At 39.8% G+C, this 20,273-nt stretch overlaps 1 protein-coding gene across 2 annotated transcripts in view; it reads right to left on the bottom strand.

Annotated features, from left to right (window-relative positions):
- Positions 1 to 20,273, bottom strand: part of LOC104919696 (cadherin-18) — a 167,406-nt gene that overhangs the window by 24,164 nt on the left and 122,969 nt on the right. For both annotated transcript variants that reach the window (XM_019279373.2, XM_019279372.2), the window contains exons 4-7: positions 13,473 to 13,592; positions 3,002 to 3,169; positions 1,677 to 1,864; positions 796 to 1,049 (exon numbers count right to left, since the gene is read on the bottom strand). In XM_019279373.2, the coding sequence (XP_019134918.1) occupies positions 796 to 1,049; positions 1,677 to 1,864; positions 3,002 to 3,169; positions 13,473 to 13,592 (730 nt within the window). The remainder of the gene's footprint in view (positions 1 to 795; positions 1,050 to 1,676; positions 1,865 to 3,001; positions 3,170 to 13,472; positions 13,593 to 20,273) is intronic.

The raw sequence follows: 20,273 nt of genomic DNA on the forward strand, positions 1-20,273 counted from the left end.
AAAATGAGAAAGATTCGCTATGCATACAGCTGATCAAACAACAGGCTGTTCAACAGATTTCAAGTCAACATTAAACTCTGCACCATCTGAGAAACCAGCGTATCTGATAATATGCAACCACACAAAGTGTCAAGTCATAGCTTTAAATGTGTATCTATAAAAGGTACAATTACATGGGCAGAGAAACGGCATGCAAATTGGAGTCTGAGTTAGACAAACATTTCTTGGAGGCAGAAATAATCTTATTAGTTGACTTAAACCTCAGCAGGCAAATCCAAAGCACCTCATAAACATCTGAGTGGTGAACCCGAATGCCAAATGAATAAATGAGTAAGCTATTACTGATGAAGCTGTGACCAGTTTGGCAAACATGGACTGACTCATTATCAAAATTCTTGCATGGCAAACATATGCTTTACTAACTAGGCTAATCCGAGCAGATATGGTAACCAGGCTTTTTAGAATTTTTTCGAAAATCCATCTGGCGATGACTGGGGTGTTTCTAAAAAAAGGTTTTTGGCAACCAATTAGTTGACAAAATGACAGAGTAACATTGGCTGCCGGTCACATCTGAAAGAGTGCTCAGCCTTAAAATAAGCCTCGTAATATTTAGCAACCTCCTCTTACCCCCTTCGCAGTGTGCAAGTCTCCCATTTCTTAACAAGAAAAGCTAGATCTTCAGTGCTATCCAATGATTCACATCTAATAGGACAGTATGCCTGCAGAGCTCCTCTCCCTCTCGATATTTGTAATCATTGCTGCAGACTGTGCAGTATATGTACATAGATGACTTACCTGACAGGACTGTTCCTGCTGTCAGGATCTCGAGCCGTTACAGCGCCCACCTCTGTGCCACCCGGTGCGTTCTCGTACACATCCATGATATAATGATCTATAGAAAAGACAGGGGCTTCGTCCACATCCCCAACTGTGATTTTAAGCGTGGCAGTGTCTTTGAAGGAACCGAGATAGGAAAAACGAGGATCCACATGTGTATTCACCCCCTCGATGTGGAGGGTGTAGGTCTTCTTTCTCTCGTAGTTCAGAGGCTGTTGGGGAAATGGCACCATAGGGGAAAACGTCATTAGCACTCTAGAACAAAGTGGCTGCATTTATTTTGGATGGATGGAAAGACAAGAAAAATGTCAGTTTGAGAAACTGGACAAATTAAATAAGCAGATGTTTTATGTTTTTGTCATAATTGTTAGGAGTAGGACTTCTTTCTGTTAGCTGAACAATGTTAGAACAAAACAAAGAGATGTAATAAATTAGGTATCTGAGAGATGTCGGTGTTTAGAAGAAATACAATTTCAGTGCATGACTTTTCAGCTACATGTAGACATTTGGAATCTTGTCAGTTTTTACTCCGACCAAATGAATTTCAGTTAAATTCAACACCCATATTTTTAACTTCCTACCACGTTCGCTGTAACAATATGTTCTGAATAATTTGGACCTCTTTGGAGCAGTGTACATCGGCTGCTTTACTAAAACCAGCCTCTGCAGATGGCAGTTCTGTATGCATGCCTGCCCTCATATGTTTTTACAGCGACACTGGTCAAAGCTCTTTAAAGTTCACTTTTAAGTCCGATCAAAAGCCTGGCAGACGTAGCTATTTCCTCATACAAGTGTCTCGGATGGATTGCATTTCTGTCTTGTAAACAGCATTAGCTTACCTTTTTAAGGCTGATGATGCCCTCTCTTGTGTCTCTGTCCATGGATATGGAGAACATAGTGGCCCCTTCCGAGTTAATGATGCTGTACTTGATGTCTGCATTGATGCCGAGGTCCTCATCATTGGCTTTGATCTTCCCGACCGGTTTCCCCACTTGAGCCGATTCAGGGACGTACAGTTGGTAATTTTCTGTGGATCAACATTGATGTGCACCCGTTTAGAGACAGCAAATAAAAAATTAAATAAAAAAAAGACATGATCTGCCTCACATCACTGTCTGAATGTTTCCCTAAAAAAAGTCTTAGCTGTTCAATTGGATTATGCCGCCATTTGTTCCTGAGGGAATATCATTAAAAGTACTCTGCAGTGCTTCAATTGACATTAAATACTAAACTGTGGTTGATAGCGTTGCAACGGCACGGATCAAACTCTAAGGCAGATGATTATTCACAGAATGTTGATGGTTTTGAAATAGCTTGTCACTGCAGCACAAGATGGAAAACTCAGCCGTGGGGGGATTGTGTTTGATGAGGCACTTTCAAAGACAAAGAATTACAACTTTATCATTACTTAAATTCATCATCAAAATGGGGGGAAAAAACGCTGCAAAACAGTGTTTTGATTAATGCCAGTCTAATTTAGCTAATTATTGAACATTGAACTGCAATATTAGTCACACAATAATGAAGTATAATGCATCACAGTGAGGTTCAGAGCAGGTCTATGACAGGAAGCATCAATAATTAAAATAAAATCCATGATTTGCTCTCCTAAGATTGATATATTTGTCTGCAAATACTTGAAACGCTGTTATTCCAACACACTGGAAAAGCATCATTTGCCTGGGTTTCATGGGCAAATGCATAAAAAGATTTTTCTCTGCTATGTAAATGATTTTAAAAATAGCACCTTTCCAACAGTCATATTTGTACTTCCCCAAGAAAAATATAGTACAGAACTCTTTTTCTGGATGCATTTCAGTTAATGCAACCGCCTCAGGCGTCTGTAAGGGGAGGTCTTCTGCTCAAGGCCAAAAACGGAGAACAACTGATTATATTTCCATCCAGAGCTTGGACATTTATTGTAATAGAAGGTGCTGTACAGTTAAGTAGTAGTAACTCATTGCCATTACCACTGGTTGTTTTACTAATTAATTGCCCTTCTGGCTAGTTTCCTTGCAAAAAAGCCAAAAGGCAACATTATTTTCAGGGTGAAGAGTTTTCAATCAGAGAATTTAGCACAATGCACCTTATTCCAACACAAACAGCTGTCTGTTTCTTATATATACTGCACTGAAGCCTTTATTTTGTGTTGTTGGGTACTTACTTTGGGGAAACTTGGGCGGGTTGTCGTTGATGTCTGTCAGAGTGATGTTGATGGTGGTTGAGCCAGAGAGGCCTCCGACCTGGCCTGCCATGTCTTTGGCTTGGATAACAACAGTGTAGTGTTCTCTGGCTTCCCGGTCCATGTTAGCTAAGGCAGTCCTGATGATTCCTGCGTGGTTGGAGGACAAGAAACCATTTGAGAAATGAAAGAATCAATTTGTGGGTAACGGAAACTTTGAGAATAAATACAACAAGACAACACGACATGGACAGAAACAGAGTTGAGGGGGTGAAGATAACGGTTTCCTGCCATTGTCCTGATTTTTGTTCTTTCCTACCAAAACTTCTTCAGGTTATGGACTACTCACACCGTAACAACCTTTCCTTTAAAGACTAACACCATAAAACCGTGCTTCTTTCATCTTTGATTTTCCGGGTCTCTCACAGTCAAGGTTAGCCTTTCCTCACTTTTCATTATATTTAAAATGACTATGCAACCTTGGATAGGGGCAGAATGCAACTTTCTAAGCCACCCACTCGATCACGTTTATTACTACAATAACACAGCAAACACAGCCATGAACTTTCACAATGCTAACTCAGTGATATATGACTGCACCTCTTCCCACTATAGAGAAACTGTACGCAGGTAAATTGCTACACAGCATCAAGCCAAAGGCAGAATATTTGCTTCCAGTGTTGCTGTGCGGTAGGTGATTTACCGAATGTAATAGCCGGGTGTCTTGCACATATATTTGTCTTTTTGTGTGTGTCTCTTTGTGTGAAGTCTTAACATGTCTGTTCACACATATTAGTTTTGTGTGCGTGTCTCTATATCTGTTCCAGAGGGTTAATTCGCCACCCTAACTCCCTGAAACCGCATCAACCACATGGAGCCTGATTTAATATGTTCCACCAGTTGCGTCAGTGTTCATTGTAAATCTTGCTTTTCCTTCCAGCCAAGACCCTCCGGCAACCATTGAACTCATGTTGTGGTGAACTTGTGAACCCCTCTGCAATAATACACAACGGTTGATCGGGAGCAGTGAGACCTGGGAGAAAATGGGACTGCGTTGATCATGATGGTAAATGGAGTTTTCTGTTGTCGCCTCATGTTGTGAGCGGGAATCACAACAGGAGGTGACATTTGATGCGATGTCTTTAGAGAATGAACCAAGGCAGCACTAATATCACTGAAGCTCTGTGAAAATGTGTTATCTTCTGATGTTTTTCAGCAAAAGAATTAACAAGAATTTCTACCCATTATTAAGAAGCCAAGAAGTTTGTGGTAATTTCATATCCTCATAAGGGATGAACACAATCATCCTCTATGTACATGCATCTGCATGCATGAACACAGAGGATGATTCTGGATGTATAATGAGATTGAGTATAGATTATAATTTAAAATGAAACAGCATTTCTTCCTGCTCCATCTCTGACATGCATGTTCAAAATACAGTTGTTCTATTTCATGCTCGACTCCAACTGTTTTCATTTTAGTCTTGTAAGAAAAATAAACACAATAAACTTCAATTTGACCCTTTCACAAACACGGTGGGTCAGCGTATGCTTATTTTTTTTGGCAGGCAAAACATCATTCCCAGCGTACAAGCGTTTCCAGACCCTTTCTGACTGAATTATGTCCAAAAAAACCAAATAAAAGAAGTGTTCTATACTAAATCACATTATGCAGGTGCCTTCACAGTCTGTTGTCTGTTGTCAGAAAACTCAAGAGGCAGCTGTTTCAGCAAAAAAAAAAAAGCTTTGAAAACTCACTTCACACCTGCTGCCCTCTGCCGTATGACAGACTTAAATTTAGTGGCTAGCTGGTCAACTTAGTGGAGCATTTAGCAGCTGAACATCCAGCTTTATTTCTCAGGAGAGGATGGAAACCTGAAAGATTCTGGACCAAGTAAAACTCTGATGTTGTCGTAAGTTCACCATATTGACCTGGTCTGCCCCCACGTGGACAAGAACGTTTTACATTTGCAAGAAGATGTGAAACTCCTTGGTCAAAAACATTATTATGTTTAATATTGTGTACAGTATTAAATAACTCAACACCAAATCCACTTACATACCGTGTAGGTTTTTGTTGTGGTTCATTTTCTTTCTTTTTTTTGTGATTAACAGTTTTTATTTTCATTATTCAACAATACAAAAACACAAATCCCCCCGCCCCCCTGAACACACACCACCAACCATGCTGATCCTTTTCTGGTTACTAACCTCTACCCCTGTGCTCCTTCATGTACAACTTTAACAGCTACCCTAAATACATTGATGAAGACATGATGCAAGATAAACCAAAGCAAAAATAGACACAGAAAGTGATTCGAGGGAAAATCAATACGAGAAATAGATAAAGCAAGCTCTGCCTTAATGCAATATTCTGTTAACAGACAACAAGAATAAGTAACAATCACAAAATAAAATACACACAAAAACAAGAAGAAGCACATCTACATATATATTTTTTTTACACAATTAACTGAAAACTTGCGTCTCTCCACTACATTACCCATACCCTTTTAGGGGCCTCTTAAATAAATTAGGTATTTGCCCCATTTTGCTTCATATAGATCCAGTCTACCCAGTTGTTTACATGACATTTTTTCGAATGCTGCCACTCGTGCCAACTCCACAGCCCACTCCTGCGGATAGGGTACCCCCTCCGTCTTCCATCCCCTGACAAGTATTTGTCTACCAATCATAATACTGGTTTGGACAAAGCTTTTAATATGTTTATCCTGTCCTGTCAGGACTGTATGATCACTCAAGACAAATAATCTAGGGCTAAATGGAATATGCATCTCCGTAATGTTGTGGTTAATTTTCAAGCTTTCAGTAGTTTTCAATTTCTGTATAAAAAACTGCATTGAACAAAATATTAAAAATGTATATTACACTTCTTAAATCGGATACATCATTAACCGACTCAGATGTTTGACTGAGTAAATTACCATTTAATGCTATTATTCCGTTTGCACTGGATTTCAAATTCAAACTTCGACAGCCGGAATAAAAAAATAAAAAAATCATTTTGGAGTTAAATGAATGCAGTTTCATGATTTTCTAATTCCACAAAAGAGGCAGCTATAGCTTTCTTCTACAATAGGTCATTTCTTTTTCCCTCTTTCTTTCTCCAAGACTCTATAGACAGAACCTAATCCACCCGCCTCAGGCAGAATAATCATTAAAAAGTGGGTCAGGGAGCATGGCAGCCGACTGTATTAAGATCCAGGAGGATCTTGGGTTACACATCATCTGTCACACTGAGTTGTAGCTGAGGTCCCATTGACTTCCTGTGAACCGACTCATCAGCAGTAAATCAACAAAAAGGGGAATTACTTTGTAATTAGCACGACTGAACAGAACGGGCGGAAAAGTTCTATTAAACTGATGAGATGAGCTGAAGGTGTTGTGCAGGTGTGAGTCAATGCCGTATTATTTTTATAACCCCCGTCACGTAACCTTTAAAACTCTAAACTTGACAAGGTGATGAAATTTCTATGAATTAGCTACTGCAACCACAGTTGTGTGGTATGAATAAACTCTCACCTATTGATTCCTCCTGTTCAGATTTCTCTCGCGGCTGATGCTTCTAGAGCTTCTTCATAAAAAGGACATAATCAGTTCGGTGATTAAAGAAGAGTTTTTCAATGTCCTCAGATTCCTCAGAAACTCTACTTGTTGTATACCTCGAGTTAAACTAGACTTAGCCACGTGTTTGTTTGTTTTGCTGTCTATTTTTATGCATAAACTCTGATTCTAATGCTCATATTGTGTCATTGTGTGTGTTTTACAAAAGAACAGTTGTTCAGTAGGACAGAAAGCTCGACAGACGTGTTGTAGGGCTTTATTCCAAAGAGATATCAAAGCAAATAAATTCCGACTGCCAGGTAGATTCCTCTCTGACACTATAAAAAGATATTTTATAATAGCCACACTTTGTTCCCTCTGCACATTTATTCATTTAATTGTCCGATACTCGAATTAGTTCTTGATTTAAAAGTAACAATAGTGGTTAATGTAGTTCCAGTTGAATGATTAGCTAAATTAAACGGGAGTCGACTGACCAACTGTGAGTTGGTGAAGAATACTTTGTCACTGTCTGCTTAGCATTTGGAAAGCAGAATATATCAGACTGTGTTACGTTTGCAACTCTGAGTTAACTGGATAGATTAACTTCATGCTGCCCTCGCTGTTGGAAATGCCAGAACTATTAGTTAAATGCTTATTAAGTCTTTATATTGGAGCTATTAGAATTCTCTGTGGTCTCGAGGATTGCACAAAAAAAACAATAAAGGATCTAGATAATAAACCAAACACAAGGTTAAAATTGGGCATTTAAATACAAATATATTTATATCTTTATAGTTTGTGACTGTTTTCACGCTGCTGCTGACTGCTTTATATTTTGAAAGCCTGTAGGTTCCCATTGAGAAGTCTATAAACTGTGCATACATGCAAACCAGAACATTGGCATTTTATATTTGCCACCTTGTTCTCTTCAAATGCCAAGTCTCAGCATGGATTTGCTGCTTTTCTTGGATTCAAAACTAATCAAAGTGCTTGCAGCCACTTTCAGGCAACGACGCAGGCTCTGCAAACTCCACCGGAAGTCCTTTGTTATTAACTTAGAGTCATCGCATTGCTTAACCTGGGGTCCTTGAGACACACAGGCCTTGGCACTTGCCCACACTTTCCATTAAAACAACACCGAGACAGACGAGCTGACCTTTCAAGTCTCTTATTACCCCTTTACTCATGAAGGCGCATCGCTCCTGAGCAATATTTCAAAGCGGCGGGTTGAAGAACAATGGGCACAAGTGTGAGCTTTTCATTTTTTAGTTTGGGGAATTCCACAGTCGTCCATGAGAGTGAAGATTACGTGCTGTCGATCATTTGTCATGGAAAAAAAACAACAAAACAAACGAGAAGACTCAACAGCGAGACAGATCTGTGACCACCTAGGAATGCGCAGGAACACGTTACGTAACTGATGCAGCTACATTACAAACATGCAATCGCTGAACTGCATTCATTCTAAAATGAAATTCTTTAACAATACAGAAAAGGCCACAGGGGGTATTCTTTGGAAAGTGCAAGTACCTGAAAGGTATGTCAGCGCTTGACATGAAGATTGCACCCCTGAACTGCCTTTCCTGAACATTCCTGAACCGCAATACCTCAGATAGTCTCCACTCAATCTCTATGGAGCTCGTCGGTTAATTTAGAAAATAATTGAGAAAGAGCTGACTTCCTTGAACCTCGGCCCATTTGACACAGCGAGGTGGTTAGCCTTTTCCTCAACCTCCCCAGTCTATTAGAGTTGATACCATCACACTATCCACCTCTTTGTCTGGCTGGAAACTTCTAAAGGAGGACAATCTCCTGGGTGAACAAAAAGGATTATAGGAGATTACTAAAGCGCTCTTCAATCTCCAGCTTCAGGAATCTTGGTTTTTGGCCCATCCAATACGATGTTATCCCTGTGTGTCTGCACTCCTACAGCATTTCTAGAGAAAAAAGGGTAGATAACAGCAACAAAAGCAGCTATAAAAATCATAGCAGACCTTTTCTGTTTATATATCGGATCATATACAGTATGTGACTGAGAATAACCGGTCGGACTGTTCAAGATTACATCACGATTGATTGACAAGTGACAGCTTTTTCCTTGATCTAATCAGTGGTAAGACTTAATCCATGAACCGCAAAAAAAAAAAAAAAAACGTCTTGATCTGTGTCAGCTCCTTCAATAAACTCGAACACTCGCAAATCCCAGATCAGCAGAGAAATTAGCCTATTTAAGATGCTAAAGGGACTTAGGGCTTCAGCTGTGCCGTGTGTGTTTGCATGAGTGTGTGTCAGCGAGTGCAGATGTGAGGTGAGGTTGAGGGGGGGGGCATTCGACTATGAGACTCAAGAGGAATAACCTTGATGTCTCTGCAGATAAGTGACAGATGCACAGTAGTGATGGGGAAGACAGGAGTTACGACCCGACTATAAAAAGGATAAATGCATCTGCTGTCTAAGACGTACTTTTGCTGAGATATAGGAAAGCTCTTAATAAAACCGCCGGCTTGCAGTTTTGTGATTTGCAAACCATGTAATCAAGTAAAGCCACTGCAGCGAGCGTTCCTAAAACAGTAAGCATGTAGCACTCGTGGCTATAACGAGAGACAAAAAAGTGACAACTTCCTCAAAGAGAACCTGTCAAACGTACAGCGAGACACAACTTTTAACCTTTATCTTGTGCGATTTACATTCAGTGAGCCTGTCTGTCTAATACTCTCTTGTCCTTGTGCGTCTGCTCTTGTTATTGACCAAAATCCCCCGACGAGTCACAACAGAAGCAGCAGGCGGGGGGCTCGGGGTCTTTCTGAAAGGACACCTTGGCAGAATTTCGAGGCTGTTGTTGGAAACTCTTGACTGTAACAAACCTCTGAATGCAACACGTTTGAAAAAGATTCAAGAAATGGTTGGATACTTTTGGAAAAGAGGCTACACTCATTCAATTTGTGCGTAATTATCCGTGAAGACTGATCATTTATATATAATATCATTATTGCATTGATGATCTGCATGAGAGTGGTATCATCCAACTCTCTGCAACAAATATTCCCAAATGTTGACCTTATTCCTCCAATTTCTAGAGAACCACAAATGAATTCCTGTTCATTGGTGATGAATGAATGAATTAGGAAAACTTGCAGTACATGCAGTTACACCGGCTGCCAGGAATTGTACTGAATTATGAGACTGCAGGTTTTTACTCCAGCCACATAATGCACCGAGGAGATTTCACTGATTAGTCTCTCCACTCTTTTTGACGGTGTGATAATCAGCGGCCTCTGTGGCTGTAGTAGTTCACGGTCGGAGCTTCTGTGCTTCACTAACCAACAAGTGGATCATCCACCTGTAAATGACATTTCTCCGTGCTTTATATGACGCTCATAACAACATGTTATTTTGATTAGTAGAAATCTGCACGTGACCTGAGACGTTCATATTTGTGTGGCATGTTTCAGCCTGACATTCAGGTCTTCATGATGATGATCTCACTTTAACACTCTGAATGTTTCTTAATAAATACTCCATTAAAATTCATTGCAGTGCATAGCTGTTTAATTTTAATGTGTTTTTTTGTAGTCACATCCTTTTCAAGTTTTTCCAGGTATTAAAGACTCCGTCATTCATGATACATTCATTTTTACAACACTCATTAAATCTCTTAACCTGTGATTCCGGCTGACTTTGTTTAACACTATTAAGTTGTCAGAACATTTTAGCCAATTGGAGTGGTTACGATAGAAACGTAATCTCCCACATCATCTCATAATCTGCACCGAGACAACGGATCATTGGTATTGCACCTCATGTTGCTGGGATGAGAATCTTATCATCTACCTGAACGTCGATCACACATGAGTACTTACAGACAACTCTGCCCTTTGTTTTTTGTGTGCAACTTTATTCATTATCAACATTATTTATGAATAAGAACTGCAAGGCCCATACAAAATATTCCGGGTATGTCAAATTAGTGTAATGCAGTGCCGAGCTGCCACATTTGTTTTCTTCTGGCCCACGTTTTTCCCCTCAGGTCTTCCGTCATTATCTGTTGCATCAGTTTTATTTCTCCCTTTACAAAGTCTGTGTCATGCTCATTTATTTCTTCAGCGAAGTAAATCTAATCCCCAATTCCTATCTCTCCTTTTTTTTTTGTTTCGCATGCTGCATGACACCATCGTAGACGCATCAATTAGAAATTTACATCCACGACTGAATCTTATTTCCAGAGGAGACAAGCAGCTGCCTTAATGCTGTTTTCTGAGTTAATTAGTCAGTCGAGAAGTATCATTTATTAACGTGTCTGTCTTGGTTATCTGACTTTGAAATGCAGAATGTGCAATGAAATATTCCTCCGCTTTGGTAAAATATTCAAGGCAAGTTATCGGCGGTTCGGTGTGTGATCTGCGGCTGCACAAATAAACCTGGAAATGTAACAAACTTATTTATATGAATCTGTTTCTGTGGTTTGGATGAGACTCACAAGTCAGAGTTAAGCTGTCACAATGTTAAAGCAACATGTGTCACAAAATCGTGTTGATAATGTTACTTTGCAGATCTTGTCTCCAGAATATAGGAGGCCTAAAATATTCTTGGACTCGATGATATGGATCTACAAGATTGGCAGGACGAGGTCATGTAACTTGAAACAGTGGAGCTGATTCTAATCACGGCACAATAGAGTTTCACACTACAAATCATTATGGGAAATGTAGGACCCAGTGTTTGTGAAGCTTGACTCTTACTGGAGGCAGAAAAATCTCAGGCTGCACTGCTTCAATTTGGATTATTCCAGCTTTATGAAAATACATTATTAATCACAGGGGCAGCCCACTAATTCGATTAGTTAGGAGTAACTGTATCTGTATATTGGCAAAATAAACAGATGCAACCCTAATTTAGCCACAGAATGATAATATGAGCATACAGTATTTCAGGCACAGTCAGAGTATCAAAACTACAAGATGCTCTTAAATTCAGCTGCAAGGCATCGCAGATAGTTACTGGGCGATTTTGGTGAAAGTTTCAGGAGCTGAAACACAAGTTTAGGATTGATTTGCTAAGACATCCTGTTACATAAGACCTGTATCCTGTTCTAAGGTTGAACACTGCTATACACTGTAACTGTGGTCAATTTCCCATTTAATACAATTTCCTCAAAAAGCCCTGAAAGACCTGTCATTTCGCTGGTGGTTTGAGATGATCAAACCGCAGACACAGGCAGCGGAAAACAGGTAAAACTGTTCACTTTGTTTCTTGCTGAGGATTTGGGTCAAGTCTGAGATTGTCCTTTGGGGATTCCTTTAGCACCATATGTGCAGGCCAAATGCTATCATTACCCCCTGTCCTTAAATGATCTTTTCTTCTACCTCATGGGTCTTGTAAAATCTGTCACTGCTGTGTCAGGTCACCAGACCAAGGTCAAATGGGAAGAGGTGGAATTGTCCCTGTGTGCGCTTGCATGTGTGTTGTCCTGTTAATAATGCATGAATTCCCCATGATGGTGTCTCTAGCAGCTTAAGCATGGTGGGCAGAATGCACATGTGTATATGAGGAGGTGTAAAGCACAGCATGCCAACACAACTGCTTTACGACACATTAAAGATCACCTGCAAGTGCAACAACCCACCCCTTCGGGTTCACATCTTCCACTGACCATTTTCCACGGAGTTCCTTGTTCTAATTCGAGGGAGGAGGGTGGTTTGCCAGTGCTGAAAACAACTGCCGACTTGTATAAATTAATACGTGTGGGTGGAATAGTGCTGTGCAGAGAGTGCAGCTGGCCGGGCTTTCGATCACACTCCTCTGCAAGCCCCACTCTGAATTACAATGCAGACAAGACGCCGAGTCAGCTCGAGCAAAATGAGCCATCTTGACGTGTCGGAAAGCTCGCTGCATATGGAAAAGTAGTCGAAAATCACCGTGATAATAATTTCAACAGTCAAAATGTGATTTAAAACAGATTTCAACAGCAATAACGTACAGTTGACGGAACAAAATACGTGGCGGCATGTGAAAAAAAAAAAAAAAATTCAGAAATTGGCATTGCTTCTGCCTCACCACACCGCTGTGAAATTGCTCCATCAATCCCCGCTGCCTTTCCCTCGAGGTGAAGTCAAAATATTCAGCAATTTATTTGTGTTGCTCATTCAGCGAAGAATTCATGTTTTACATGGGCGGTATAGTCTCAAAGGGGCCAACAGTTGTTTCAGACAGCAATGAATCAATTCATACAAGTGGATTGTTGTTGGTGTTAACCGAGTGCAGCAGCAGCAGGAGAGGCAAAACTCGAGACGGATGTGCACGTGCACACTCGTTTGTGAGACAAAGAGGGATCTGACATGCACACGCTCACAGGAAGACACTGTTCACATCATATAAAAGTTATATGTCTTGCACTTTGGAAGGTTTATTAACATTTAATAGATTCCAGCAGATGCCCTCTCAGACAAAAGATGGATTCTGCAAAGACTGAGTACTGCCTATTGTGGCTTTTTACCTCCTTTCAAAGGCTCGGAAACAATAGCTTTCACAAGGCTTCTCTACAAATGTCTTCTCTGACCCTTGAGGAGTTAGTTATGGCCCACAAAGAGCGGATTGCGTGCTCAACAATATAGCGGTCGTATGAGTAGTCCATAACTCTGCTGTGGCTGCTTTAGCTTTTATGATGTTAGACGTGCCGCAATAACAGGACAGGATGTTCACTGCGGGAAGCGTATGGTACACAGATTTCACAGCATGATATACCCATCACTTTGGATCACGTTAGGAAATCAACAATAAATACTATAAGAAAGTTATTAGTCCCATTTCTAGTTATAGTCACCACACTCGCAGGAACGTGGGTGCTTGCATTGTCCAAACATATTTACCCGAGCGTGCAGTTATACCTGTTTTGGGGTCGACGGAGAAATATGGCTGTCCTTGTAGAATACTGTAGACTATCCTGGCACTGTTTCCGTAGGTGGGATCGTCAGCATCAGTCGCGGTGACTTGCAACACAGAAGTGCCTAAAAAAGAACACAGCACAGAGTCTCTGTTAACGGTACAGAAATGTTAACAACAGCACAGTGACGTGAATCAATCTGTGGTGGAATTTAATTGCATATAGCTCGAGTACTGTAAAGATTCAAGGTACTTGAATGTATTTCCATTTTAGTCAACTTTATACTTCTACTCCAATGCAGCCACAAATATTTTTTTCAGTCAAATCCATATGAATCTGCTGAAATTTGAATTTTACCATGCATTAAATTTTTATGAGTTGAGAACATTTGTAAGCTAAATAGACGGTTGTCGCAATGCAACAAACATAGGATGATCTTGTGGAATATGATGGTATGATGAAGAGAGAGAGAGACAGGGGAGGACATGCAACGAATGGCCACAGGTCGGATTCTCTGTAAATGGGACGTACACTCTACCTCTAAGTTAGATAACTGTTCAATATTTTAAATGGATTCACGTCGATTGTGAGTGAAAATGGATTTGTGGTTTCTTCTATAAATAGTTCTAACGACAAGTGCAGGTGTTTCCGAGCCTCGACTCGACTGTTTACGTCCACCTGAGTGGGTGAACTATCCAAAGTGCAGCTGTCCTCCATGCTGCCACAGCACATCCACCTAATCAAAGCTATTTTACTATTTTAGACTGAAATCAGGTTGATGGACATCTGACAGTGAAGCGCGTGCATCAGACTAAGATCACAGAGCTCGCCGTCGATCCTTGGCTCAACACTCAAAGCGTTATTTATCCGAAGCTATCCTCTTTTGATATGACAAAACATCTTTTATTATTTGTCAATACGATTCTAAATGCTGACCGTAGATGGAACAGAATATGCACAGTCCATACAAAGAAAATTGTCAGAATCATCAAAAATGGAGATAGAGTTCAACCTTTTATAGGAATGCAATATAAACGTTAATGCAGCAGTAATATTAATCCAAAACATTACAGATAACTGTAAAAGTGATAGGGACCATTTTATAGCACAATGAGCACTTAGATAGGGAAGGATGAATGCAGGGCTTTTATTTTTACTGTATTTTCACATTAATACGAGTAAGGATCCGAATACTTCTACCATCACTGGATTTAATTGTGCGATGAACATCTCCTAGCAACCGTGTCTGGTGCCTCTAATTCCCAGGACTGTGCACGAAATCTAAATATATGATAGCAAGGTAAGAAAACGAGAGAGCGACTGTATTTTTAAGAAGATCATCTAATTTAACCCAAAGCGACAATACAATAAATCCAATTTAGCGCTCCTCAGCAAATGCTACCTTGGCATTATAGAAGCACAAACAATATCTGCACAGAAATTAACGGGCTATATGTTATGGAAATTATTTACAGACACTGTTGCACGAAGGTGGACTGCAGTATGTCACAAGGACGTTAAATTGCTTTTTTTTTTTCCAAGCTTGTAAACATTCAAATGTGAAATATGAGTACACATTCTGGTTCTAGTTTTTCAGCTCAAAAAATGACAAAAACAAAGACAAATGATTTGAAGAGTTCGAGGGGTGGCTCATAGTTTACACTGATATTTAAAAATTCTCTGTAAAAGCCATTGTGGTTCAATTTAACACTTGAACTGTTGCTCAAACAGCATTACAGGCTTCATTAAACCGTTATAATTGCATGATGAGTGCATTGTAATTGCATTGCAAGCTTATATGCTGCATTAGTATATGTAAGAATCATAGTATGATTGCGTTATGGGACATATGAGCTGTATGATACATTCTAGGGCCTCTAAATCTTCTGGACACTTGTTTTCCTCTGGGAATTAAACTAAATTAAACAAGTGAAAGTCACTCCACTGTGTCCTGCCAGATATTTTTTCCTGCAAACCTGAAGGAGCAAAGTAAAATGCCACCCATAATGAACCATGTACCCTAAAGTATGCTCGGGCACTCTGAATCTTTGCAAACCTTCCAGACAAAATTGCACTGGGAATTATTTGGACTTAATCAATTCTGGGATTGCTTTGGAGGCTTTGGAGGCGGTTCCAAATCATCTGTCTAGGAAAACCTATTAGTACATCATTTAATTGATAGAGCTTGAATTATTCTGTGTTAATGGCTCGAGTAAAGAAAATACTCATCCTTGACCTTTCATGACTGATATTTCCATACAGCATGGTGAAGCATCTGAAAATGTTTTAAGTCCTTCAGTTTTTCAAACACATATTCATATTATTGGATGTTCTCACTGATAATAATACACCCATTATGCATTCATAAAAGACTGTACAATGTGCTTAACACAGCTCACAGTGCACTCCAACTGAAGTGTTCAGAAACTGTATATTACTATAACTATTAAGATGATGATTGCTACAATGAAAGGTCCAATTCTACTCAATAAAGAGTGAGCCCTCAGTGAAGAGTGTCACAGTATACACGTGTTTGCTGAGGACTATCTTTAAAAAATTAGAATTGCAAATGCTGTAAAATTGCTTGGAATCTGGTTTCAGTATCTGTGTCCTGTGTTACTTCACTTGCTGCCTTTGTGTTTCCTGGTAACTTTGATTAATTGGTTTCACCTGTCCCTGATTAGTTGTCACCTTCCTTTGTGTATTTTGTCTCTGTGTTTCTTAGTTTCCCTTGTGCATGTGTTTGTTCCTCTACTCTGCAGTTCTGTTGTCCCTACTCCTAGTGTTCGCTGAATTTTTGTTCATATGGATTTCTGTTTTTTGGATTTATCTACATGTATGTCTGGACTTCCCAGCTGCCTTTTTGTTATTTCGTGTTATTTTTGTTCACTATACATTCGTTCTACATATCTATACATTCAACTAACAATGACAGTGGTAGCCCTAAAATGAAACAACTTAGAGAATCGATTACTGATATCAAGTTTAAGGTGGTGTTATGCAAGAAGCACTTCCAACAACTTAATACAATGCAGCCCAGTACATCGCCATGAACCACGTTCTCAATCCCAACTCGACAAAAACAGCTTGGCCGGTGGTCCTACACTTCAAACTAGGACGTTGTAGGTACACGTGTAAGGCTCTGCAACAAGTTTGCAACATTAACCAACATTAAATATGCAGCGTTCAATTAGACGTTCAAAATATAGCTTGCCGAGAACCATTTCACATTTTATGGGTTTAAATGGTCACACGATGGACTTGGTTTGAGTTAAAATGGGTACGTGACATCACACATGTTAACCTAAGTAACAAGAAGTCAATGTTGACTTGTGGTCTAATGGGTGAAAGTCCTGTCTTCGTTCGACCCATCCACTCCACCTCTATATCCTGGCTTTCTCCCTCTTTATACTACGTCTACGACTTCAATGCAGCATCTAGACAGACGGGTACTTGCAGCATCATAGTTTTAAATGTAAAGCCACTGAAGAAGCTGCTGTATTCGAGGACCTGGGAGTGAAAATGGGCTGACTGGATCACATTAGACTGTACAAGTGTACCTAATAAAGTGACCATTCAATGTATATGGCTTGCTCATATTATTCATGAAGATTCCCAGTGTAGTGCACTAGCAGTCTATGAAAGTTCTAGATAATGAGGTGCAGTAGGGACAGCGGGTGACAAAGGGTTGCTCAGACACATACTCTTCTAGAAAATGGTTTTCTTTAAAAATATTGTGAAATATATATTTGGTCAAAATATACAAAATCACCTTTTCCATTATGAATCCAGTTACATATTGTGTCCAATTTTCTACATACACTTTCATCACCTACTTTAGGTATCATTCCATCTATCGCCACTGACCTCACTGGATTTACTTCTGTGACCACAGAGCATAATGCAATTTTGAAACATCACAGTTGGTCTCTGAAACTAGATTACAACCACCACAGCCATGCCACTTGCCTCATCCCTGCTGTCATAAAGTGAGAGACAAAAAAACAAACTTTACTTTGCAACTTTGCCTCGATGTGTAGTGTAATGAAGCAGCGATGAGTTAACAAGATGTTGGTTGAGAGTTAATGGGTTGAAATAATCATATCTTCATGGGATGTCAATACACAGTTGGGTTTTTGAGGACAGCCTGTCATCAGATATGGAAACCAAATGGAAATTCAAAAGCAGAATAAAATGTGCAAATATATTTCATAAAACCTGAGGTTTATGGGGGGAGTTAAATAAAATTGATCCGTGTTTCATGATGGATTGCAGTGTCTACTGGAATCAACACTTGAGAGGGAAGCTAATAGGGGGAAATAAATCAAATGTGCGTGTTCAGTCCTTTGCAACCCTGAATCTCTATTTTGTTTTGTTCATCAAGAGTTCAACACTTACCCATGTGTACAATTCTGTTCAATTTCCATGCATTAGTTCCACTCATTTAATCATAACTAATTATCTAAACAAGCTACTACCTCTGCATCTGAGTTTTCAAACCACTATTAAACCTTTTCCCAGAAGTGAAATGGTTGACAGGAAAGCACAGCTACCATCTCCAGCATGTCCATTTAGAGATATCTCAACTGGGAGATATACAGCAGTAGGAAATTGATACTCCTTTCATCTAGCACTCTAAAAAATATGATTGTACAATTGAATGGCAAGTATGAGCACATTTGACTACCTGGCATGCGCCCAGCTAATCAATTTAGACAGGAAAAGAGAACATCACAACCAATTAGCTGCCACGCACCCAGACAGCCCCTTCCTGCACTTGGGAGCACTAGTATTGACAAATGCTGGGGGATTAGTGCTCTGGAGTGTGAGGACAGTTGATTGTTACAGCCGATTTGACGCTGCAAACGGCACACTGAAGAAGAATTACTTTAATGGACATCAGAAAAAGAGGTGGGCGGGAAAAAAAAGGCTAATTATTTTCCCCTTCACAGTCCTTGATTTGCTCCCTTGGGTCATCAATGGTGATTGATTCTTTTTGTGCAACCAATGATGAAGTTTGCAGCGAACAATTTGAAACTTTAAAATAAGTAGTCTCGTTAAAAGTAAATGAAGGATGCCAATACACAGATTAGTGCTGCTAGTATATTTTCATTACCCTATTATAGCCTCATTTAGAGACAAAGATTGCAGGAACTGATGTATCTAATAATCATTTTATGCAGGATTTCATACACATACTTCTGTCTTACACCACAGCAACAGCACCTTTATGTACCTTAAAGGATAGTTTGGGTTAGAAGTCATCCGATGTTGTTCTTTAAGGCTGATGTAATGGCAATAGTTTGGAGCAAGAATGGATGCAAAATTATTTTGTACAGTAGCAGTTTTCTGGGAGCCAGGCTGCCAATCAGAGCGTAAATCTGACAAAGATAAGATTCATAGTTATGTATGAGTCAACCTTACAAGGAACCCATGTCAGAAGTCACCACTAGACCAACAAGAGGCGCAAAACAGAATACAAGAATCTGAAGTCTGCCTCGGTGCATTATACAGTCGGTACTCAATACACAGCCCACAGTTCAACTAAAAATATACGAGTCCTCATCTCAAAAAAAAAAAAACTCCTCTTCAGGATCTAAGGAAGCAAACAAATACTTAGTTTGAGACTCAATACCACCGCTGGCCAAAGATAATCCCAAGTGATGCCTCTTGCATCTAAAAGACAAGCTTATCGACTCTCCGGCATCTCCAGAGCACCGCTGTTGGCTCCCTAACTATGATCATTTCCAGTGGTTAGTAAGTAGATGAAACCCCTTTTGGTTTAAATTGCAGGTATAGAGATTATATATAGATATAGTTGCAGGGGCATGTATGTGCCTCCCCACATGACAGATAATAAATCCTATTGGCACCAATTAATCGGCCAAATCAATGAATCGGTCGACCTCTAGTTCAAGACTTTTGAATCGCGGTTGTAGGATGTACTTCTACATAGTTTGGACTGTTGACGGCAGTCAGCGCACACCACAGTTTAGGGAAGCAGGCCAGGATCCTGGCCCAAACCTTAGAGCATTGTTGTGAACGAGGTCAGCAGAAAAAATACAATGTAGCCACCTTCAAAAAAAATCAATATCTGTGTAAGTCATTAGTTTACCTTGCTGTCAGACAACATTCTTCTTTGGCACTAACCATAGAACTTCCCTGTCCCTACGCATAAGCCTAACTTCCGGATAGCTGATCTGCTGATCCAAACTGCATGCTGACCACCGTCTACTGTAGGTAGACTGTCTATAGATATGAACCTCATTCAACCCCACTTTAAAATAACCAAACGATCCCTTTAAAGTCCATGCTGATAAATGATTATTCCACATACGAAGCATGGAAACGTACAGAGCAGCCGAAGGGATTAAGACATGCACTTGACACATCCAACTTGAACAAATATACCGGTTTGCAAACTTGTATGTGTGTCAGGCACGTCTGTCGATGAATATTCATGAATGCAACCAGGGAGATATTGACTGTTTATAAAGAGGGCGCCTACAGGCCTATTGGGGTTTGCATATTTAATCGGTTCTGCACATTTCCATCTTTTCGCTGTGAGAAACTGATGAAGCTGTTCGTTTTCTCCTTTTTATTTTCGCTGTGAGAAACTGATGAAGCTGTTCGTTTTCTCCTTTTTATTCAAATTCTGAGTATTTCTACTTCTTTTCGGCAACTGAAGGAGATTTTTTTTTTTTTTTTTTAGACAGACAATGTTTTCACCAAACTGTCAGTATCACAAATTCACTATCTTACAGTATACTTGAAGCAAAGTCGCTCTGACAGCAGTTTGGCCAAC

Source organism: Larimichthys crocea, chromosome XXIII, assembly GCF_000972845.2.
Source record: "Larimichthys crocea isolate SSNF chromosome XXIII, L_crocea_2.0, whole genome shotgun sequence".
In the NCBI taxonomy this organism is placed as follows: domain Eukaryota; kingdom Metazoa; phylum Chordata; class Actinopteri; family Sciaenidae; genus Larimichthys; species Larimichthys crocea.